Consider the following 25,342-nt stretch of genomic DNA (forward strand, 5'->3'; position numbering starts at 1 on the left):
AAATATGTCACAGATGAAGGAGCAAGGTAAAAACCTACAAGACCAAATAAATGAAGAGGAAATAGGCAATCTACCTGAAAAAGAATCCAGAGTAATGATAGTAAAGATGATCCAGAATCTCAGGAATAGAATGGAGGCACAGATTGAGAAAATACAAAAAATGTTTAACAAAGATCTAGAAGAACTAAAGAACAAACAAACAGAGATGAATAATACAATAACTGAAATGAAAAATACACTAGAAGGAATCAATACAGAATAACTGAGGCAGAACGAATAAGTGAGTTGGAAGACAGAATGGTGCAAACAACTGCCGAGGAGCAGAATAAAGAAAAAAGAATGAAAAGAATTGAAGACTATCCCAGAGACCTCTGGGAAAACACTAAATGCACCAACATTCAAATTATAGGGGTCCCAGAGAAAAATAAAGGGTCTGAGAAAATATTTGAAGAGATTATGGAAAACTTCCCTAACATGGGAAAGGAAATAGTCACCCAAGTCCAGGAAGCGCAGAGAGTCCCATACAGGATAAACACTAGGAGAAACACACCAAGACACATATTAATCAAACTATCAAAAATTAAATTCAAAAAAAAATTTTAAAAGAAACAAGGGAAAAGCAACAAATAACATACAAAGGAATCCCCATAAGGTTATCAGATGATTTTTCAGCAGAAACTCTGCAGGCCAGAAGGGAGTGGCAGGATATACTTAAAGTGATGAAAGAGAAAAACCAACAATCAAGATTACTCTATCCAGCAAGGATCTCATTCAGATTCGAAGGAGAAATCAAAAGCTTTTCAGACAAGCAAAAGCTAAGAGAATTCAGCGCCACCAAACCAGCTCTACAACAAATGCTAAAGGAACTTCTCTAAGTGGGAAACACAAGAGAAGAAAAGAACCTACAAAAACAACCCCAAAACAATTAAGAAAATGGTAATAGGAACACACATATCAATAATGATGTTGAATGTAAATGGATTAAATGCCCCAACCAAAAGACACAGACTGGCTGAATGGATACAAAAACAAGACCCATATATATGCTGTCTACAAGAGAGCCACTTCAGACCGAGGGACACATACAGACTGAAAGTGAAGGGATGGAAAAATATATTGCATGCAAATGGAAATCAAAAGAAAGCTGGAGTAGCAATACTCGTATCAGATAAAATAGACTTTAAAATAAAGACTGTTATAAGAGATAAGGAAGGACTCTACATAACCATCAAGGGATCAATCCAAGAAGAAAATATAATAAATATAAATGTTTATGCACCCAACATAGGAGCACCTCAATACATAAGGCAAATGCTAACAACCATTAAGAGGGAAATTGACAGTAACACAATAATAGTAGGGGACTTTAACACCCCACTTACACCAGTGGACAGATCATCAAACCAGAAAATAAATAAGGAAACACAAGCTTCAAATGACACAATAGACCAGATAGATTTAATTGATATTTAGAGAACATTCCACCTGAAAGTGGCAGAACACACTTTCTTCTCAAGTGCACATGGAATATTCTCCAGGATAGATCACATCTTGGGTCACAAATCAAGCCATGGAAAATTTAAGAAAATTAAAATCATATCAAGCACCTTTTCTGACCACAATGCTATGAGGTTGAAAATCAATTACAGGAAAAAAACTGTAAAAAACACAAATACATGGAGGCTAAACAGTGCACTACTAAATAACCAGAGATCACTGAGGAAATCAAAGAAGAAATAAAAAAATACATAGAAACAAATGACAATGAAAACACAATGACTGAAAACCTACAGGATGCAGCAAAAGCAGTTCTAAGAGGGAAGTTTATAGCAATTCAATCCTACCTTAGAAACAAGAAAAATGTCAAATAAAGAATCTAACCCTACACCTAAAGCAACTAAAGAAAGAAGAACAAAGAAAACCCAAAGTCAGTAGAAGGAAAGAAATCATAAATATGAGAGCAGAAATAAATGAAATAGAAACAAAGAAAACAATAGCAAAGATCAATAAAACTAAAAGTTGGTTGAGAAGACAAACAAAATTGATAAACCCTTAGCCAGACTCATCAAGAAAAAACAGGAGATGACGCAAATCAATAAAATTAGAAATGAAACAGGAGAAATCACAACTGACATCACAGAAATACAAAGGATTAAGAGACTACTACAAACAACTATATGCCAATAAAATGGACAACCACAAAGAAATGGACAAATTCTTGGAAAGGTACAATTTTCCAAGACTGAACCAGGAAGGATTATAAAATATAAACAGACCTATAGCAAATAATGAAATTGAAACTGTAATTAAAAATCTTGCAACAAACAAAAGCCCAGGACCAGATGACTTCACAGGCAAATTCTATCAAACATTTAGAGGGCTTCCCTGGTGGCGCAGTGGTTGAGTCCGTCTGCCGATGCAGGGGACATGGGTTCGTGCCCCGGTCCGGGAAGATCCCACATGCCATGGAGCGGCTGGGCCCATGAGCCATGGCCGCTGAGCCTGCGCGTCCGGAGCCTGTGCTCCGCGATGGGAGAGGCCACAACAGTGAGAGGCCCGCATACCGCAAAAAAACAAAAAAAAAAACATTTAGAGAAGAGCTAACACCGATCCTTCTCGAACTCTTCCAAAAAATTGCAGATGGAGGAACACTTCCAAATTCGTTCTATGAAGCCACCATCACCCTGATACCAAAACCAGAAAAAGATATCACAAAAAAAATTATAGACCAATATCACTGATGAACATAGATGCAAAAATCCTGAACAAAATACTAGCAAACAGAATCCAACAACATATTAAAATGATGATACACCATGATCAAGTGGGATTTATCCCAGGAATGCAAGGATTCTTCAATATACGCAAATCAATGGGATACACCATATTAGCAAATTAAGGAATAAAAACCATATGATCATATCAATAGACGCAGAAAAAGCTTCTGACAAAATTCAACACCCATTTATGATAAAAACTCTCCAGAAAGTGGGCATAGAGGGAAACTACCTCAACGTAATAAAGGCCATATATGACAAACCCACAAAAAACATCATTCTCAATGGTGAAAAACTGAAAGCATTTCCCCTAAGATCAGGGACAAGACAAGGATGCCCACTCTCGCCACTATTATTCAACATAGTTTTGGAAGTCCTAGCCATGGCAATCAGAGAAGAAAAAGAAATAAAAGGATACAAATTGGAAAAGAAGAAGTAAAACTGTCACTGTTTGCAGATGACATGATACTATACATAGAAAATCCTAAAGATGCCACCAAAAAATTACTAGAACTAATCAGTGAATTTGGTAACATTGCAGGATACAAAATTAATGCACAGAAATCTCTGGCATTCCTATACACTAACAATGAAAAATCAGAAAGAGAAATTAAGGAAACAATCCCATTTACCATCACAACAAAAAGAATAAAATACCTAGGAATAAACCTAACTAAGGAGGTGAAAGACTCGTACTCAGAAAACTATAAAACACTGATGAAAGAAATCAAAGACGATATAAACAGTTGGAGAAATATACAATGTTCTTGGATTGGAAGAATCAATATTGTGAAAATGACTCTACTACCCAAAGCAATCTACAGATTCAATGCAATTCCTATCAAACTACCAATGGCATTCTTCACAGAATTAGAACAAACAATTTTACAATTTGTATGGAAACACAAAAGACCGCGAATAGTAAAAGCAATCTTGAGGGAAAAAAAAACGGAGCTGGAGGAATCAGGCTCCCCAACTTCAAATTATACTACAAAGCTACAGTAATCAAGACACTATGGTACTGGCACAAAGACAGAAATATAGATCAATGGTACAGGATAGAAAGCCCAGAGATAAACCCATGCACATACGGTCACTTAATTAAGACAAAGGAAGCAAGAACAGACAATGGAGAAAAGACAGCCTCTTCAATAAGTGGTGCTGGGAAAACTGGACAGCTACATGTAAAAGAATGAAATTAGAACACCCCCTAACACCATACACAAAAATAAACTCAAAATGGATTAAACACCTAAATGTAAGACTGGACACTATAAAACTCTTAGAGGAAAACATAGGAAAAACACTCTGACATAAATCACAGCAAGATCTTTTTTGACCCACCTCCTAGAGTAATGAAAATAAAACCAAAAGTAAACAAATGGGAACTAACTAAACTTAAAAGCTTTTGCACAGCAAAGGATACCATAAACAAGATGAAAAGACAACCCTCAGAATGGGAGAAAATATTTGCAAATGAAACAATGGACAAAGGATTAATCTCCAAAATACACAAACAGCTCATGGAGCTCAATATCAAAAAACAACCCAATTAAAAAATGGGCAGAAGACCTAAATAGACATTTCACCGAAGAAGACATACAGATGGCCAAGAGGCACATGAAAAGATGCTCAATGTCACTAATTATTAGAGAAATGCAAATCAAAATTGCAATGAGGTATCACCTGACACCGATCAGAATGGCCATCATCAAAAAGTCTACAAATAAATAACGCTGGAGAGGGTTTGATGAAAACGGAACCCTCTTGCACTGTTGACGGGAATGTAAATTTATTCAGTCAGTAGGGAGAACAGTATGGTCGTTCATTAAAAAACTAAAAATAGAACTACCATATGACCCAGCAATCCCGCTGCTGGACATATACCCTGAGAAAACCATAATTCAAAAAGAGACATGTACCACAATGTTCATTTACAATAGCCAGGACATGGAAGCAACCTAAACGTCCATCGAAACGTTTAGGTATATGTGATGTGGCACATATATACAATGGAATATTAGCCATAAAAAGAAACGAAAATGAGTTATTTATAGTGAGGTGGGTGGACCTAGGGTCTGTCATACAGAGTGGAGTAAGTCAGAAAGAGAAGAACAAATATTGTATGCTAACACACATATATGGAATCTAAAAAAAATGGTACTGATAAACCTAGTGGCAGGGCAGGAATAAAGATGTAAACATAGAGAATGGACTTGAGGACATGAGGGGGGTTGGTGGGAGGTGGAAGCTGGGACAAAATGAGAGAGTGGCATGGACATATATACACTACCAAATGTAAAATAGATAGCTAGTGGGAAGCAGCCTCATAACACAGGGAGATCAGCTCGGTGCTTTGTGACCACCTAGAGGGATGGGATAGGGAGGGTGGGAGGGAGGCTCAAGAGGGAGGGAATATGGGGGTATACGTATGCATATGGCTGATTCACTTTGTTGTACAACAGAAGCTAACACAGCATTGTGAAGCAATTATACTCCAATAAAGATGTATAAAAAAAAAAAGAAAATGTTTGCAAACTTGAAAAAATATATATAATTATAGAGCTAGTTATGAAAGATTCTCTAAGTTGCTATGAAGGTGGCTAATCTTTTTAATTAGCAGAGGAATAGGGTAGGGAACACGCCTATTGTGTCTGCTGCTGTGTATCTAGCAGCCATCAGAGTACCTGGCCAAAATAGGAGCTCAGTAAATACTCATGGAATGAATTCTAAGGGACTGTATGGATTTTTGAATCAGAGAGATTTGGTTTGAATCATAGCTCTGGACTGGAATCGTAATAATCTCTATCTCCAAAGGTTATTAAGAAGATTGAAAGAGGTAACACATGAAAAATATCTGGCACATGTATTTTCCTTAGTGCTGTTCATACTTTTGCTAATTTCATAACATTACATGTTACAATCAAATAGTATTCCAAATGACAAGATTAATAAACTGCTGCATGTTTTCTACCTGTATGTAGAGAGACTGTACATGTAGTAAAATCCTACTCAATAAATCTTTGGCTGATATACCATTAGAACAACCAAAGTGTTCAGGAAAAGTATTTCCTACTTCAAGGATTTTTAGAGAAGTCTGTATTGCTCATTTAGTTTTGCTGCACATGGCTTTCAGTTGTCTTTTTAGCTAGTGACCCTGGATTTTAACTAATGAACTCCAGCTGTTCTTATTTATTTATTTTTTTTTGCAGTACGTGCACCTCTCACTGCTGCGGCCTCTCCCGCTGCAGAGCACAGGCTCCGGACGCGCAGGCCCAGCGGCCGTGGCTCACAGGCCCAGCCGCTCCGCGGCACGCAGGATCCTCCCGGACCGGGGCACGAACCCGTGTCCCTTGCATCAGCAGGCGGACCCTCAACCACTGCGCCAACAGGGAAGCCCACAGCTGTTCTTATTTTGCCTTTTAGCCCTTCTCATTTAACCTCCTGTCTCCCTGGTCTCACATCCTTAAAGTTCTTACAGGAAAAATGGGACAGTGCCAAAGTTTTCAAATGAGGCCTCATGTCTTCTTGAGGGGAGAGGGCTCCTCTATGAAGGGCTCCCAGCTTTTACACTGGTGGAAAAAGAAACATCCATTGTTGGAAACTGGATGCCTAACAACCTCAAATGTGTCAAAAAAATCCTTTGTGGTTTTTCATATTAAACAAGCAAAGCATTCAGTAAGGTAAGTCCATAAAACAAACCAAGAAAGTCCAAAGTTGAATACTAAATGTAATTGCAAACACCTGTGATGAAGAGGCAATTCCTCTGTAAATATGCAATAAAAGAAACATTTAGCATACAGAGCAATACACATCCAGCTTTTCTGAACCATCCTAAGAACCATCTGTTTGCAAAACTGGCAAAAGTTTTCACTGTTAAAGTCAAATGTCATCCCTAAAAAGTTGGCTGTGGGCAAAATCTGAGCGAGGCAGGCCTGAAGCAACAGGCAAGCTCAGCTCACAAAGGAAACACCATGAGAACAGGGTGAACCTGGGCCTAGAGACCCTCCCCTTATGCTGGTGACCTGGGGATGTCTATTATGCTCAGAAATCCTCTTTAGCCTATCCACACATCTCTTTCTAAATCTGATTATCCTTTCAGGGGGACCACTAATACATACATCAGTAAGTACAGCTTCCATTATATTAAACACTTAAGGCCACACTTTCCTCCAGAATGCACCTGATCCTACCAGGCTGAATCCCCGGCTAACCTGATAGCCATTTGGCCCTTCTGCAGAAATTCAAAATGATGTATTTCCCAGTGGCTCTGGAAGACTTTTGAAAACGGCATCAAATTCAGTTATAAACTCATTTTCTGAATTCCTTTTTCCATGCCTGTTTGCATGACCCATCCTCCCAAGCTCAGTTCAAAATCTATTGACTCTATTAGCCACATTGAGGCTGACTTGTTCTCATCTCAGTTTACAAGGTCTTTGTTACCTCCATCATAACACTGGTTGCAACTTGAATCATCTGCTCTGTCACAACTGAAAAGATAGAGAGCAAAGATCAGGCTTTTTCTTCTCATTCTTCACAACACCCAGCAGCATGCTTTGCGTATAGGATGTGCTCCATAAAGAAGGGAAGATGAAGTAGTTAAAAGGGAAGAAAGAAAGACCAGGGAGAAGCCATTTCTCTGGGTTTTTGAGGAAATGAATAGCAATCCTGTCATCATTTTATTTCAAATGGCTTATGTAAAAAGGTTAATAGATTGCAGTTAATGATTTATTTTCACTATACTGGCTTCTTGATTTTTAAATTATAAATTGTTAGTTATCTTGATAGTGAACAAGACATCACTAAGGGAAAGTAAAAAAAAATGGACTAATAATAACAGCCAACATTTGTTGAAGATATGGAGATAAAACTCTGTGATTAGTGTTTTATATGTATATTCTCATTTAAGCCTCATAACAACTCAGTGAAATAGGTATTATTATCCTCTTTCTGCAATAAACTGAGTCTTAAATAGGAAAAGTAATCTACCCATGGTCACACCACTAGTAATTGGTATATCTAAGATTCAAGCTCAAGTCTATCTGATGCCACCAGACTTCTCACCCACTTGCTCTACTGTCCAGGGTTCAGAGAAAATACAGGCATAACACTAAAAATACACATTTTCCTAAGGAGTTTTTCAAATGCTATCTCAACAACATTTTTTCAGGCAAACTGCTTACTGAGAATTTGTGTGAGTATATTATTTACTTTCTCTTTTGTATGGCTTTTTCTAGGGTTATATAGATACAGCCTTAGCACTTAACATGGGACCAAACTTGCAGAAGATATTAGTAAATACTCACTGAGTTCATAGTTTGGGTCAACTAATATAATAATTTTGAATTCTAATTTCCTCAGGAATAAGTAATAAAATGATTTGGAAAACTGGTGTGAAGAATAAAATTGCAATTATAACATTACTTCTATAAATATAAAAAGCTAGGGCTTCCCTGGTGGCGCAGTGGTTGAGAGTCCGCCTGCCGATGCAGGGGACTCGGGTTCGTGCCCCGGTCCGGGAGGATCCCACATACTGCGGAGCGGCTGGGCCTGTAAGCCATGGCCGCTGAGCCTGCACGTCCGGAGCCTGTGCTCTGCAATGGGAGAGGCCACAACAGTGAGAGGCCCATGTACCGCAAAAAAAAAAAAAAAAAAAAAAAAAGCTAGATGTTGAATGGATAGGCTCAATGCATTTTTTATCAAATCAGAAACTTAAAATATCTCTTGGGTCCACTCTACTGTTCTTACCTTCCCGGATGGCTGTAAATGGGACTCCTTCCTCTGCATTCATGCTGATGACTTTTAAAGCCACAAGTTGTCCATTTATCCTAGAAGAGTTGGGGGGGAAAGGACACAGATTTGTTGACATGGCCCATAGCAGCAATTTATACTAAGGATGTTTAACAAAAGTAGCTTTCCTTCAAAATTTATTCCAGTATATGAAATGTACAATTTTCTCAAAATAAAAAAAGTTTAAAAAGTGATATGTATATAACAAGCCATTGTTTTTCTCTTTACCAAAGTGATATATATTATTACAGAAAAAATGGAGAATATAGGAAAGCACAGAAAAAAATAACCCAACAAAGCCAGCTTCATATTTTGATGTATACTGTTTCTTTGATTTCCCTTTGTGCACTTGTTTGAGCCATTCTTATTTTTCATCTGAATTATTGTAATGACCTCCTAGCAGTCTTTCTGCTTATATGTTTGTACCCCTACTGTCTACTTCCAACAGTAGCCCAGGCATCTTTTTTAAAGTGAAAGTCAAAACAAGTCACTTCTGTGCTCAAAACCCACCGTCATCTCCACATTTCATTCTGAATAAAAGCCAATTCTACAATTGCCTCCTAGGTGCTACCTGACCTGTCCAGTCCCACCATTCTCTCTCTCTTCATCTCTTACTCTCCCCTTATTCATTGTTCTGTTTGCTGATGTAAGCTAAATGCCAGAGAACAGAGAAGATTTTAATGTAAGTATAAACTATATTGTTTTTAATACAGTGGGATTCACATCGTATTATTAGGAACCTGTTTTTCCTCCATTTAACTTTTTCTGTTAGTCATTCTTGTATTATTTGACATTTAATAGTAACATTTCATCATATAAATATGTACAATGTATTTTGCCAATTCCAAATATTTTAACATTGTTTCTAACTTTTGGCTATTATAAAAATGCCTGGACGATCATATTTGTTCATATTTGTAGATAAATCTTTCATACAGCCTCTGTTATTTTCTTAGGGTTGTGGTGGAATTGCTAAATCAAAGAGTATGCAGTGCACAAATTTTTATTGTTTTGAACACATGTTCCCACATTGTGCCGCAGAGTGATCACACCACTAACTGGTCGTGAGCCTGGCCATTCTAGCACCCTCTCGCCAACAGCGGGCAGCATTGTTTGTTTTTGTTGTTGCTGTTGCTTTAAGATTTCATATTTTAGAACAGTTTTAGATTGACAGAAAAGTTGAGAAGATAGTAGAGAAAATCCTCATATACCTCACATCCAGTTTCCTCTGTTGTTAACATCTTATATCAGTATGATACATTTGTTAAAATTAATGAGCCAACATTGATACATTATTATTAACTAAAGCCCTTAGTTTATTAGGAATTATTTAGGTTTTTTTTTTTTGCAGTAAAATTGTATTGCTTGTTGGGGGTTGCATTGTAAATTGGTAAAATTTGGGGAAATGCAACATGATCATATGTGTGAAAAGCCATAAAACTACCACACTCAGGAATTTTTCTCAATAGTTACTTAACAAAGATTTCAATAATTCCAAGTACATGAAAGGTATCATTCACTGTGTTAGTTACAATAGAAAAAAAATAGAAATAGCTGAAATGTTCAACATGGGAGAAAAAACTGATTTGATACATTTACATATTGCAATATGATTACCAGGATTTCTTTAGTTTTTACCTGATGTCCCTTTTCTATTCCAGGATCTCTTCTAGGACACCACATTGCATTTAGTTGTCATGTCTCTTTAGGCTCCTCTTGGCTGTGACAGTTTCCCAGACATTCCTTGTTTTTGATGACATTAAAGGTTCTGAGGAGTACTGGTCAAGTATTTTGTAGGATACTGCTCTATTGGAATTTTTCTGATGTTTTTCTTATGATTAGACCACAGTTATGGGTTTTGGTTTCATCACATCATATTAAAGGTACATATTGTCATCAAAATTTATGGCTTTGATGTGGCCTTAATCACCTGGCTCAGGTAATACTTATCAGGTTTCTTCACTGTAAAGTTATTCTCCCCCCACCCCCTTCCATACTGAACTTTGGGAGAATGTCACTATGAGTAGCCCACACTTAAGCACTGAAAGTTATGCTCCACCACCTTGAGGGTGGTTATCTGCATAAATTATCTGGAAATTTGTCTCTTTCTCTCCCATTATTAATTAACTGAACCACTTATTTACAGCACTATGGACTCATAGTCACTTTATACTTTGGGTTACAACCCAATAAATACTATTTTATTAATTTTGTTGCTCAAATTTTCCACCTTTGTTCTTTGGGAGCTTTTTCAGTTGGCTCCTAGGTATTTTTGACATATCCCCGTAAATGTGGGGCTTCTTTTTGGGGGGCATGTTTTATCTTCACTTTTTGGCCTATTTAATAGGTAAAAAGGATTATCACACTTTAATTTCTATTCCTTTAAATAATTGTGGAACTGAGTTTTCATAAGGTTAGTGGTCTTTCTGTTCTTTTGTGGTTTACCTGTTGCCCATTTTTTATTGAAATATTTTGCATATACTTTTTCACCAATTTCTTTTGTTTGCCTTATCATATCTTTGAAATTTTAAACTTAAAAATTTTATGATGCTCAGTATTTTCAAAATGTTTTACCCAGAACATAGCTCTGTGAAATTCTCCCTATCCCCTACCCTAAATTTTTCTGTTCAAATATGTTTAGAAAATGCTTTATACTTAAAATTTTTCTTCATCTTTTTAATTTTTTTTTTTTTAAATTTATTTATTTTGTGGTACATGGGCCTCTCACTGCCGTGGCCTCTCCTGTTGTGGAGCATGGGCCCCGGACGCGCAGGCCCAGCGGCCATGGCCCATGGGCCCAGCCGCTCCACGGCATGAGGGATCCTCCCGGACCAGGACACGAACCCGTGTCCCTGCATTGGCAGGCGGACTCCCAACCACTGTGCCACCAGGGAAGCCCTCTTCATCTTTTTTAGAGAGTCATGGTATACATCAACATTTTAAAGATGCTGAGAGCACCTACAATAAAGGATCACATTTTATTTTGTTCTAGGGTTACCCGTGTCAATTGCACAATGGTAATGGTTTTCAGTGAAACTTCTATTAAGGTGTCTCAGAACTGGGGGGGGGTCCCTAGAACGTACTTGGATAGATGGGGCACCATGGACATGTCCAATCTTCCCTTACAGGTTCTGACTTAAGTGTTACTTATAGACAGACCTTTCCAGTCCCAAAAGTTACACAGACTTCCCTGTTTATTCTTCTAGCTCTTGTATGTTTCCTTTTTCATTTAACTCTTTAATCAACTGGGAATTTATATTGTATATTTACCTTTTCCAAATTGCTAACAATCGTCCCAACTCCATTTATTGGACTGTTTATTTATTATTTATTTTCCCTGCTGATTCGACATGCCACCATGATTGTATATTAGATCTTACTAAAATACTTGGATTGGGACTGCTCTGGACTTTTACAAATCATATTTCTTTGATCTGTCTTATACTTGTGCTATACTATTTTAATTATCATAGCTTTTGAACATATTTAGAATAACATTAAAACTCTAAATTACAGAATCATTGACATCTTTGTGCTACTAGATATTCTAATCCAAATATCCTTACAAGGGTCCCTGAAATGATCTACAAGACCCTATATAAGGCCCTATTGCATCTGCAGCTCCTCACTGTCCTCACATCCTTCCATTCTCCCAGCCCAGTGCCAGGCCTGCTCCTGCCTCAGGAATTTGCTACTTGCTGTTCCCTCTGCCTGAAACTCTCTTCCACTACACACTCACACAGCTCACGGCCTCACCTTTGTCAGTCTCTGTTCAAGTGTTCCTTTCTCAGTGAGGCCTCCTCTCTCACTATTTAAAATAGTAATTCATCACCCCCCTTTGGCACTCCCTATTCCTCTTCCCTGTTTTATTCTTTTCCAAAGCATTTTCACTCTTTGACAAACTCAGTCAAAGAGTTCATTTGTTTATTGCCTCTCTCACCCCCACTAGAACATACACTCCATAAGAGCAGGGATTTTTTGTCTCTTTGTTTTCCAATGAGTCCTTATCGGCTAAAATAGTGCCTTGGCACAGAGTAGGTGCTTAATAAATATGAGTAGAATGAATGAATGCCTTTCTGGCTTTTTATTCAAGTCTTTTATATCCCTTACTAAATCTTTATATAAATCCTGCCTTTTTTTTTTTTAAATTTTTGGCTGCATTAGGTCTTCGCTGCTGCATGTGGGCTTTCTCCAGTTGCGTTGAGCAGGGGCCACTCTTAGCTGCGGTGCACAGGCTTCTCATTGCGATGGCTTCTCTTGTTGCGGAGCACGGGCTCTAGGCACATGTGCTTCAGTAGTTGTGGCACACGGGCTCAGTGGCCGTGGTTCGTGGGCTCCAGAGTGCAGGCTCAGCAGCCGTGGCACACAAACTTACTTGCTCCACGGCATGTGGGATCTTCCCGGACCAGGGATCGAACCCATGTCTCCTGCATTGGCAGGTGGGTTCCCAACTACTGCGCCACCAGGGAAGTCCCAATCCTGCCCATTTTTGATTGTAATGATTTTTTTGTTGTTGCTTTTTGAGAATAATTTCCCCCTACAATATTTCTATTAAATGGTTATTGCTAATACATAAGACAACTTTTGATAAGTATATTTTGATTTTGTAAACTGATCACCTTATTGTTCTGTCTCACTACTTTTAATAGTTTCTTAAACGATTCTTTTGGGTTTTTTTAGGTAGACAATTCTATAATCCACAAAAATTATATTCAGTCTTTTTTTCCTCGTTGCATTGGCTAGAATGCTTATGATAATCTTTAACAACAGAGAATAGTGGGCAGCCTTGCCCTACCTCTAACTTAATAGTGATGTCTCTAGTATTTAATAAAGAAAAAAGTATGTAGACTATTGATTTGAAATTATTGTATAACATAATGAGTAATTATCATTCTAATCCTATTTTGTTCAGAGTTTTAAAAACTAGAAATTGATGTTGAATTTATCAAATGCCTTTTGACGTCTATCTCTATATGTTTTAAGCTTATAAATGTAATGCTTTTGTGGTAAGGAATAAAGTGAAAAGTTTGAGTGACCTTTCTCCATTCCAGTTTCAACCACTAGAAGTAGCTACTTTTAATAATCCCTTGTATATTTTTCCAGATTCCTCTAGGCACATACAAATTTGTACATGAACAGTGCTTTTTTTTCTAAATGAGATCTTATATTGTTCTGTAACTTGCTTGTTCTCATAAAATATTGGGCATCTTTTCATACATCTTATACTCTAGATGGTTGCATACTATTTCATTATATAGTGATAATTTAGCCAGTCCTCCATTAATGGATATTTGTAACCAGGTTTTTACGTTTTCTATTATAAATCTTGCTGCAGTTAATACACTGTTACATATATCTCTGTGCACTTGGACAGGGTATATATTTGTAATGTATTTTTCATTCTATTACTAGGCTGAATCCCTTGAAGGAAACCTTTATATTCTTAGTACCTAAGATAGTTTATGGAAGTGAATTAAATCCTGTTTTTACATAATATATTTAAAATGGTATCTCCTCCCAAATCCTCTTTAACAAGTAAAAATTATAACACAAGTCCTAAGATAAATAATAGTCTTGTATTTATATTGAATTTTAAAAATTAACATGTAACTACTTTGAGCCATTATTTTTCTCCATTGGAGAAAACATATTATTAAAGAAATCAGACCTTCTGACTATCCCACCTTGACTAAAAGCTGTGGAATTCGTGAATCTTCCAAATATGTTTAACAAAGTTTTTATTAGCCAAAATGGGCACTTGCTTTCTGGATTAACAATCTTTTTATTCTCCAGCCATTTGTGTAGAATTGCAAGTGTAGAATACCCAGGATTAATCATTCTTTGCATACTATGTCATACTTTGTAGAAACCAACTTCAGTTTCTTCTACAAAGGCCAAGTGGAAGAAGGAAGGAGAAAACCCAAGGCTGCCATTGCAAACCTCTGTCATTGTGTTTTGGGCTGAATGGGGGGATATGAAAATATCTGTAGAGACACCTTATCAACTGTACTTCCCACCAGGTGAAGAGCAGTAATTGTTCTTTGGGTCAGTAGTTGAGAAAGTTTAATTTGAATTGAATCAAAAAAAGGAAAAGCTGATAAATTAGTGGGCTGATTTTAATTGGGGCAGGAGTTTGTTTTCTTTCAAGGCTACTTCATAATCGTGTCTTTCCCTATTGACTATGGGGTCTTGCATAGGTCCCGAACTTCTGTCCTGTGTCAGCTGGCTTCATAATGTCAAATCCTGGGGGTGAAATCCTCATCTCCAGTCTCTCCCAGCTGATGAGTCACTCACCGGCTAATCCCCTTGTAAACTGTAGCGTAAGAACCTTCACCCAGCTTCTCCAAGTTCAAGTAAGATGAGGCTGCCCCAAAGGCGAGGCTCTTCCTCTGCATAAGGGGAATGAGGAGGAGTGAGGGGGGGAAGAAAAGAGCATTTTTTAGTGTTGCCTTTTCCCCCCCCCCAGAGAAATTAGACAGCATTGCAGAATGTACTTGGGAAGGTCTGCTCAGTAATTGCCCCGGAAATAAGGCCCAGCCTCTCTAGACAAGCACACATTAAATTCTTGATCAACATCAGCTGCTCACTCACCCACTGAAAACCCTGACTCAGATCCTCTTCCTGAAAAGAATCGCTGTTACTCAGTGGCCTTTTACTCTTGAACTTCCGGGCACGGACAGCCTGAAGTCCCCTGGGGTGAAATGAAGTCATGGAACATGATGCTTCTTTTAGGTCTGTTAGCTAGAGAAAAAGGAAAGTGCAGGAATAAAATTTATGCAAAGTCAAGGCTCAATGGCTAGCATGAACCATTGTTTCTTTATTTGCCTGATGTTAACTCTTCAAATGTTTTCCAAGCTTCCTTACACGCCCAAAAGGCACCTTTCCTGAACATCAGCTCCTTAAAAGTAAATAAATAAAATAATGATATCAACTGCTGAAACACAACATTTTCTCTTCCACGTAAAAATATGTCCTTTAAACACTTAGGTTAACCTAAAATTTCTTTGATGGGTGGTTTCAAGTTTTCTCTGTTAAACCTACACTCTTTTTTTTTCATGTCCCATTAATTTCTCTTTTTAGGGGAAAAATTTTCTAGTATAACATTGCTAATAAACATGAACTAATTACTGAAATTTTTAATCCGTAGGGTACCATTACTGCAGCTTGCTTTTTGAGGTTCAGCTCTCTAATTTAGTACTTCAGAGATTTCAAGAGAATAACTTTCTCGACTTCAAGTCAAGTGAGTTTCATGCAGCCCAAAACATAGGATTATTTTTCCCTTTTGGCTTAAAAGAAAATCTCCAAATTTGATAACAACAATCACAAATTCTCTGTGACTTTAATAGAATTTTCTTTTTATTGCTTTCGACCTAGTGCAGGAAAACCAGACCCTGCTACAGAAAGGGAGCCTCTGAACCCCTCGGTTTATGGATAGAGGAGGATGCTGCTCCTGGAATACAAATACCTTGATCGCAGCCTCCATCATCACCGGAGCACTCCTCTGATGGCTGTGTGCATCTCCTCCCTCCCAACAGCAATGGCAGCTGCATCCAGGCTGCAGAGTCTTTGCACACAGCTCTTGGCCCATAATCTTCTAGGTTCAAGGAGAAAACCCGGCACTTGAACCTCTCTCCCTCTGCCTCTCCTGTCCTTGTTCACTCCCTTTTTGCCAGAGGTCAGCAATGCTGGAGCTTTCATATGACTCACATGAGGGCTCTGCTTGGAGCAGCCTCATGACTTCAGCAGTTTTTCTTCATCAGTGCAAGAAACTACACATCAGAAAGGCGGCCGCCTGCATTCATATGTGCGCAACTGAAACCGGGACAGCTAATATCGGGAAAGAATAAAATTTGGCACAATTAAAGTTCTTATTCCAGCCACAAGTTAGTGCTACTGGTATTCACGGTTTTTATGAATTTACATTGCTTATCCATATTATTGATAATATTTATTAGGCTTTCCTGGTGCTAAAGTGGATATGTTGAGGAGTATTTTCCCCCTGCCCTTCATCTGAAAGTATTTTGTTTTTAAGACTTCAAAATAAATTTGCAACCTAGCCAACTTTTAGTAGTCAAAGAAACCACAGAACCCTAAAACAGGAAGAAAGCTAGATATCTACTCCATCTCTTTGCCTTTAAGCAATAGTGTAACTAAGAGTCCCAACGGTACTCATTCATTCACCAATTCAAATACTATCTAGTGAGCACCTGTGTTGTTCTTATTACTAAACAGGTAACAATGTTACACAACGGTGGAGAGAGAGAAGTTTGCATGAAATAGCTCCTTCTCTCCCTCTCTCCTCCCCTCGCCCTGCCTCCTTCCTTCCACATAAATGTAATTAACGTTTACTATATTAATACCATGACATGTCAAGGAACTACCTCAAGCTAGTTTGCAGTCTTTGAACAGAACTTTTCTCTCCCATAGACTCCTAAGGTCATTGTCACTATAATGTGCTAATTAGAGTGAGATGGAAAATAAGACACATATAAACACACACACACAATCATTAAGGAAAAAATAAGTCATGTCTATTATCACAACAATATTTATATATATTTGATATCTGAACCTTATAAGAAAAGCCTTTCAGATAATTTAATTATAAGCATGTATGAAGTTTCACTTCAAAATTGCCACGAGAGACCTAAAACAAGTCAATTCAAAGATTCATTCCAATTAGAGACATTTAGTAAACACAACAGCAACAACAAACAGACTAGTTAACACTAATACAAAAAAATATTTTGTTAAACGATTAAACTTTTGCCTGATAATCAACAGAGAGTGAGAGAAGCTAGTTTCTCAAAATGTTTAATTCCATTAGAATTGAACATAATTTGATTGTAATACATTTTATCAGAAATGCTGATTTCTTTCTAAAAGATTGTGAATTTTGTTATACAAAAGTTATACCCCAGACCAGGTTTGAGACAGTTATTCTTTATCACCCTCTAATTATTGTAAGTTTCAGAATTTTTAAAAGATTAGCATTTTTATTAGCCTAGGGGTAATTGACCTAAGTCTCAAGTTGCTAAAACAGAATAGTTTGATTTTTTTAAAGTTTAAAACGGTATGTTTAGATACTAGAATGGGCTACTGAGGGAAATTGTGAAATACCCTTCAGAATTTTCAAAAATAAAATAATTTATGGTCTTGTTTAAAGTCAAGGAAATGACTTAAGGTATTTTCTAGTGATAAAATTGTGATAAACAATTTTTGTTACCAAAGATTTCTGAATAAGGACAGAAGACTTCGATGATTTCATTTTGAATTGTGAGTCAGACCCAGTTCATGTGCCACTCCAGATTGGCTGGACCTGCCTCAGGGCCTGGTTGGCTTCTTAATGGGAGAAACCCACTATGCTGTCTTGAAGCATGGCCACTCTTACTCATAGACCAAAGATCCCTCACACCAGAAGCTGACAAGGAGAGACCCCTGTGTCTTGCCACCAGTCTGAATGGACCAACAGAAGCTCTGGCTTCTCTAGCAACTACCTGCAAGGGCCAGGTGACACAATCGAGGAATGCAGGAAGTCCCACGGAAGGACTTCCACTATGAAACCAGCGATGTTTGTTGTGGAGCTGAAGCCAGCTCAGAAACATGCTCCGTTTATGCTCTCCTTTCTTCCCTCCTTTACTTCCCTTTCCCTCTCATTTCTGCTTCCCTGGGATTGCTATGACCCTTCCCCCTCAAAATGAAGTGTTTGCATTTAAGCTTTTTTTTTTAAATAAATTTATTTATTTTATTTATTTTTGGCTGTGTTGGGTCTTTGTTGCTGCGTGTGGGCTTTTCTCTAGTTGCGGTGAGCGGGGGCTGCTCTTCATTGTGTGGGCGGGCTTCTCACTGTGGTGGCTTCTCTTGCGGAGCACGGGCTCTAGGCATGCAGGCTCAGTAGTTGTGGCTCACGGGCTTAGTTGGTCCGCGGCATGTGGGATCTTCCCGGACCAGGGCTCGAACCCGCGTCCCCTGCACTGGCAGGCGGATTCTTAACCACTGTGCCACCAGGGGAGCCCTGCATGTAAGCTTTTGCTTGAGGTTCTGTTTCCAGGGAATCTGTGTTGACAAATGGTAGCCATTTTTTTAAAATTAGCAGTAAAATTATAGGTTATTAATATTTCAGGCTAGATACTCCCACCCTACAATTTTGGAGTCTTTTTTCCTTTCTCAATTGGTGTGTATTCAAACAGCTAAGTTTAGTTGAGAGTTTGCACTTTTTCTAATCTTGCATTCTGTCTTTATTTGATTTAGCCAGATTATTAGGAATTTTGGTCTAATTATAACCTTTCTAGAATATGTAGATAATCTAAACATTCAACAGATATTAACATGAAAAATAATGTGACGTCTGTGTCAGAAACATTAAAAATAATCCACCTACATCCAATGGAGTGCAGCTGTAAAAAAAAAAAAACACTATATAATGACATGCAGTGATCATCAATATATACTTTTAAGTGAAAAACAGACAAAGATATTACAAAAAAAGAAAATTACAGACTAATGTCACTGATGAACATAGATGCAAAAATCCTCAACAAAATTCTAGCAAACAGAATGCAACAACACATTAAAAGGATCATACACCATGATCAAGTGGGATTTATGCCAGGGATGCAAGGATTCTTCAATATACACAAATCGATCATTGTGATACACCATATTAACAAATTGAAGAATAAAACAATATGATCATCTCAATAGATGCAGGAAAAGCTTTTGACAAAATTCAACACCCATATATGATAAAAAAAATCACTGCAGAAAGTGGGCACAGAGGGAACCTACCTCAACGTAATAAAGGCCATATATGACAAACCCACAAAAAAACATCATTCTCAATGGTGAAAAACTGAAAGCATTTCCTCTAAGATCAGGAACAAGACAAGGATGTCCACTCTTGCCACTCTTAATCAACATAATTTTGGAAGTCCTAGCCATGGCAATCAGAGAAGAAAAAGAAATAAAAGGAATACAAACTGGAAAAGAAGAAGTAAAACTGTCACTGTTTGCAGATGATATGATACTATACATAGAAAATCCTAAAGATGCCACCAGAAAACTACTAGAACTAATCAATGAATTTGGTAAAGTTGCATGACACAAAATTAATGCACAGAAATCCCTTGCATTCATATACATTAACATTGAAAGATCAGAAAGAGAAATTAAGGAAACAACCTCATTCACCATTGCAAGAAAAAGAATAAAATACCTAGGAATAAACCTACCTAAGGAGGTAAAAGATCTGTATTCAGAAAACCATAAGACACTGATGATAGGAATCAAAGATGATACAAACAGATGGAGAGATATACCATGGTCTTGGATTGGAAGAATCAATATTGTGAAAATGACTGTACTACCCAAAGCAATCTACAGATTCAATGCAATCCCTATCAAACTACCAATGGCATTCTTCACAGAATTAGAACAAAAATTTTACAGTTTGTATGGAAACACAAAAGACCGCAAATAGCAAAAGGAATCTTGAGAAAAACAAAACAGAGCTGGAGGAATCAGGCTCCCCAACTTCAAATTATACTACAAAGCTACAGTAATCAAGACACTATGGTACTGGCACAAAGACAGAAATATAGATCAATGGTACAGGATAGAAAGCCCAGAGATAAACCCACGCACATATGGTCACCTAATCTATGACAAAGGAGGCAAGAATATACAATGGGGAAAAGGCAGTCTCTTCAATAAGTGGTGCTGGGAAAACTGGGCAACTACATGTAAAAGAATGAAATTAGAACACCCCCTAACACCATACACAAAAATAAACTCAAAATGGATTAAAGACCTAAATGTATGACTGGACACTGTAAAACTCTTAGAGGAAAACATAGCAAAAACACTGTAACACAAATCACAGCAAGATCTTTTTGATCCACTTCCTAGAGTAATGAAAATAAAAACAAAAATAAACAAATGGGACCTAATGAAACTTAAAAGCTTTTGCACAGCAAAGGAAACCATAAACAAGATGAAAGGGCAACCCTCAGAATGGGAGAAAATATTTGCAAATGAAGCAACTGAAGAAGGATTAATCTCCAAAATATACAAACAGCTCATGGAGCTCAATGTCAAAAAAACAAACAACCCAATCCAAAAATGGGCAGAAGACCTAAATAGACATTTCACCAAAGAAGACATACAGATGGCCAAGAGGCACATGAAAAGATGCTTAATGTCACTAATTATTAGAGAAATGCAAATCAAAACTGCAATGAGGTATTACCTCACACCAGTCAGAATGGCCATCATCAAAAAATCTACAAACAAAAAGTGCTGGAGAGGGTGTGAAGAAAAGGGAAACCTCTTGCTCTGTTGATGGGAATGTAAATTGATACAGCCACTAGGAAGAACAGTATGGTCGTTCATTAAAAAACTAAACATAGAACTACCATACGACCCAGCAATCCCACTACTGGGCATATACCCTAAGAAAACCATAATTCAAAAAGAGTCATGTACCCCAATGTTCATTGCAGCTCTGTTTACAATAGCCAGGACATGGAAGCAAACTAAATGTCGATAGAGTAATGGATAAAGAAGATGTGGTGTAAATATACTATGGAATATTACTCAGTCATAAAAAGGAATGAAATTAGGTCATTTGTAGAGATGTGGATGGACCTAGAGTCTGCCATACAGAGTGAAATAAGTCAGAAAGAGAAAAACAAATATCGTATATTAACACAGATACATGGAATCTAGAAAAATGGTACAGGTGAACCTATTTGCAGGACAGGAATAGAGACGCAGACGTAGAGAACAGATGTGTGGACATGGGGACAGGAAGGGGAGGGTGGGACGAATTGGGAGATTAGGACTGACATATATACACTACCATATGTAAACTGGATAGCTAGTGGGAACATGCTGTATAGCACAGGGAGCTCCGCTCAGTGCTCTGTGATTATCTAGATGGGTGGGCTTACGGGGGGAGGCTTGAGGGAGGGTGAGAGGGAGGTCCAAGAGGGAGGGGATATATGTATACATATAGCTGATTCCCTTCTTTGTAGAGAAGAAACTAACACAACATTGTAAAGCAACTATACTCCAATAAAAATTTTTAAAAGTCCAAAGTAGTATAAAAAGTTTTAAAAAAACCCTATATAATGACATGCAGTGGTCATCAAAATATATTTTTTTGGTTTTTAAAATTTTTTATTTTATTTTGATTCTTTTCTCTTTTTTAAAATTAATTAATTAAATAATTTTTGGCTGCGCTGGGTCTTTGTTGTTGCACGTGGGCTTTCTCTAGTTGCAGAGAGCAGGGGCTCTTCATTGCAGCGTGCAGGCCTCTCATTGTGGTGGCGTCTCTTGTTGCGGAGCACGGGCCCTAGGCACACGGGCTTCATAGTTGTGGCTCGTGGGCTCTAGAGCATAGGCTCAGTAGTTGTGGCGCATGGGCCCAGCTGCTCGAACCCCTGTCTCCTGCATTGGCAGGCGGATTCTTAACCACTGCACCACCAGAGAAGCCCCAAAATATATTGTTAAGTGAAAAAAGCAAAATGCTTTTGTGTGTTACATTTTGTGGCAAAGAAATGTGGGAAAATAAAGTGTAGTCATTAGTTTTACTAATAGTAGCAATATTACTACTACTATTTTGAAACTGTTATTGGTGTATTTTAGGATTAGACAAGTAAGTAATTATGCTAATGTCATTAGAAACTAAACTTTTCAGCTTAAGAGAAAATAAACATAAATATCAGATTGAAGAAATCAAGTAAACATTATATGATCTAAAAAAAATTATATGATCTTAAATTTGATTTGGAAATATTGGTATACATATTTTGATTTTGATTATGAGTTTTTCCCTAAAAAAAAAAAAAAAGGAACAAACAAACTCTGTCAACCAAAAAGATATATTAGAAACAATGACAACTCAACAGAAATGAGCAATCCTGGTGCTCAATTTGTGATCTCTAAATACCATTTTCCATTAAACAGAATCAAGGATCCATGGAGAAGTGGTGGCTGAATGTGTGGAGGATGAAATCTAGAAAGTTATCAAGAATTTATCCAAGGCTCATCTTAAATCAGTGGAGTCACGTCAAAAAGTACACGGGGGCTTCCCTGGTGGTGCAGTGGTTGAGAGTCCGCCTGCCGATGCAGGGGACACGGGTTCGTGCCCCGGTCTGGGAAGATCTCACGTGCCGCAGAGCGGCTGGGCCCGTGAGCCATGGCCGCTGGGCCTGCGCATCCGGAGCCTGTGCTCCGCAACGGGAGAGGCCACAACAGTGAGAGGCCCGCGTACCGAAAAAAAAAAAAGGACACGGGAACCAACTTGAAAGGACTCCCATTTGCCGTAACATGGGACAATTTGAACACCAAAAAGAATAATGACTGCAATGGATTGAAACACACCAAATACATAAAATCCATAACTTCATAGTGATTCTAAATAAAAATGACCACTTGGAGGTTTCTAGTGCAGCAATTCATTACTCAGAATATTGATAAATAAAAGGGAAAAATCAAGTATTTATTTTGTCTTTTCTATACAAATTATTTTTCCAGGGTTATCAAGTAGTTAATGAGGGGGAAATTTTTCTTCATGGAAGAATTCCAGCTAATAAGTGCAGAAGAAATGACAGAAGTAGAAAATTCACTATTATGCAATCCCTAATGCAATAATAGTTCTAAGCAACAATCATCAATGGATGCTAAAATGATTAGGTGAAAGATTGACAAGGAATTCTGCAATGAAGGGTCAGGTTGACACCATCTGAGTCCTATGATCAATTTTAGCCTCACTAAATTTGGGACATCCAGACAGTATATGCCTCCTGATGTGATACAACAAAAATTGCACAGCATTACCTGTGAAGTTTTTTTTTTAACTTTTTAATTTATATTGGAGTATAGCCAGTTAACAATGTTGTGATAGTTTCAGGTGCACAGCAAAGGGACTCTACCATACATACACATGTATCCATTCTCCCCCAAATTCCCCTCCTATCCAGGCTGCCACATGACATTGAGCAGAGTTCCCTGTGCTATACAGTAGGTCCTTGTTGGTTATCCATTTTAAATATAGCAGTGTGTACATGTCGATCCCAAGCTCCCTGAGTATCCTTTCCCCCGATCCTTCCTCCCGGTAACCATAAGTTCGTTCTCTAAGTCTGCAAGTCTGTTTCTGTTTTGTAAATAGGTTCATTCGTATCATTTCTTTTTAGATTCCACATATAAGGGATATCATGTGATATTTCTCTTTCTCTGTCTGACTTACACCTGAGAAGTATTTTTGACTAAGGAAAAAAGTTTAACCCGAATCTAAATAAATATCTACATCTAAAACCAAATTACGAGAAATACAGAGGACAGAAAAGTTAAATAATACCACAAGGAAGCAAACAGCTAAATCAGAAAGGACAAATAACCTGATTTCTCTTAAAATATTGATGGCAAAAAAAAAAAAACAGTCACGAGACATGACAAACAAATGCAATATGTAGACCTTGTCTGGATCCTGATTTGAATAAACTAACTGTAAAACAATGTTTCTTTTTTTTTTTTTTTTTTTTTTTCCAATGTTTCTTTTTTTCCCCCCAGCTTTACTGAGGTATAATTGACAAAAAAATTTGTATGTAATTAAGATGTACATGGTGATTTTTTTTTTTTTTTTTTAAACATCTTTATTGGGGTATAATTGCTTTACAATGGTGTGTTAGTTTCTGCTTTCATGGTGATGTTTTGATATATGTATACATTGTGAAATGTCTACCACAAGCAAGCTAATTAATATATCAGTCCCTTCACAGTTAACCTTTGTGTGTGAGAACAATTAAGATCTACTCAGCAAATTTCAAGTATACAATACAATATTGTTAACTATAGTCACCCTGCTGCACATTAGAGCTCCAGAATTTATTCATCCTGCATACCTGAAACTTTGTACCCTCTGACCAACATTTCCCCATTTCCCCCACTCCCTAACACCTGGTAACAACTATAAAATGACATTTCTTAGACAAGTATGGACATTTAAATATTGTATTAGATGACCTTAAGAATTCAATTTTGCACGATGATTATGTTTTGAAAACAATCTTATGGTTAAAGATGAATACTAGGGGGCTTCCCTGGTGGCACAGTGGTTAAGAATCCGCCTGCCAATGCAGAGGACATGGGTTCGAGCCCTGGTCCCCGGAAGACCCCACATGCCACAGAGCAACTAAGCCCATGCACCACAACTACTGAGCCTGCGCTCTACAGCCCACGAGCCACAACTACTGAAGCCCGTGTGCCTAGAGCCCGTGCTCCATAACAAGAGAAACCACCGCAAAGAAGAGTAGCCCCTGCTCGGCGCAGCAACAAAGACCCAATGCAGCAAAAATAAATAAATAATAAGTGAATGAATTAAAAAAAAAAGAAAATCTACCTTAAAAAAAAAAAGATGAATGCTAAAGTATTTGCAGGTGGAATGATTTAATTTCCTTGCTTTAAAATATTCCAGAAAAATAATGCTGGAGACAAAAAAACCAAAACTGATAAAAATGTTGATAATTGATTAAGCTGAGTGATGGCTATATGGAGGTTCATTTTTGTTTAAGAATTTTCTAAACAAGAAAGTAGAATAAGAATAATAGTTTTGAAAATACATTCACATGAAATCCATGTATTTTGATTATTTATTTATTTCCTTATATCCCTGCCTATTTCCAACAAGGCAGGGCAGGGCAGGGCAGGGGAGGCTTTAGATAAAAGTCAAGTAGTAATAGTAACAGCAACAGCTACCATGTCAGTGCCTGCTC

At 37.6% G+C, this 25,342-nt stretch overlaps 1 protein-coding gene across 1 annotated transcript in view; it reads right to left on the reverse strand.

Moving 5' to 3' along the window:
• Positions 1 to 25,342, reverse strand: part of CDK15 (cyclin dependent kinase 15) — a 114,379-nt gene that overhangs the window by 74,185 nt on the left and 14,852 nt on the right. The window contains exons 5-8 of the mRNA XM_032638476.1: positions 16,033 to 16,394; positions 15,159 to 15,308; positions 14,862 to 14,956; positions 8,526 to 8,605 (exon numbers count right to left, since the gene is read on the reverse strand). Coding sequence (XP_032494367.1) covers positions 8,526 to 8,605; positions 14,862 to 14,956; positions 15,159 to 15,308; positions 16,033 to 16,155 — 448 coding nt within the window. The 5' untranslated portion in view covers positions 16,156 to 16,394. The remainder of the gene's footprint in view (positions 1 to 8,525; positions 8,606 to 14,861; positions 14,957 to 15,158; positions 15,309 to 16,032; positions 16,395 to 25,342) is intronic.

This window comes from Phocoena sinus, chromosome 7 (genome assembly GCF_008692025.1).
Source record: "Phocoena sinus isolate mPhoSin1 chromosome 7, mPhoSin1.pri, whole genome shotgun sequence".
NCBI classification, from domain to species: domain Eukaryota; kingdom Metazoa; phylum Chordata; class Mammalia; order Artiodactyla; family Phocoenidae; genus Phocoena; species Phocoena sinus.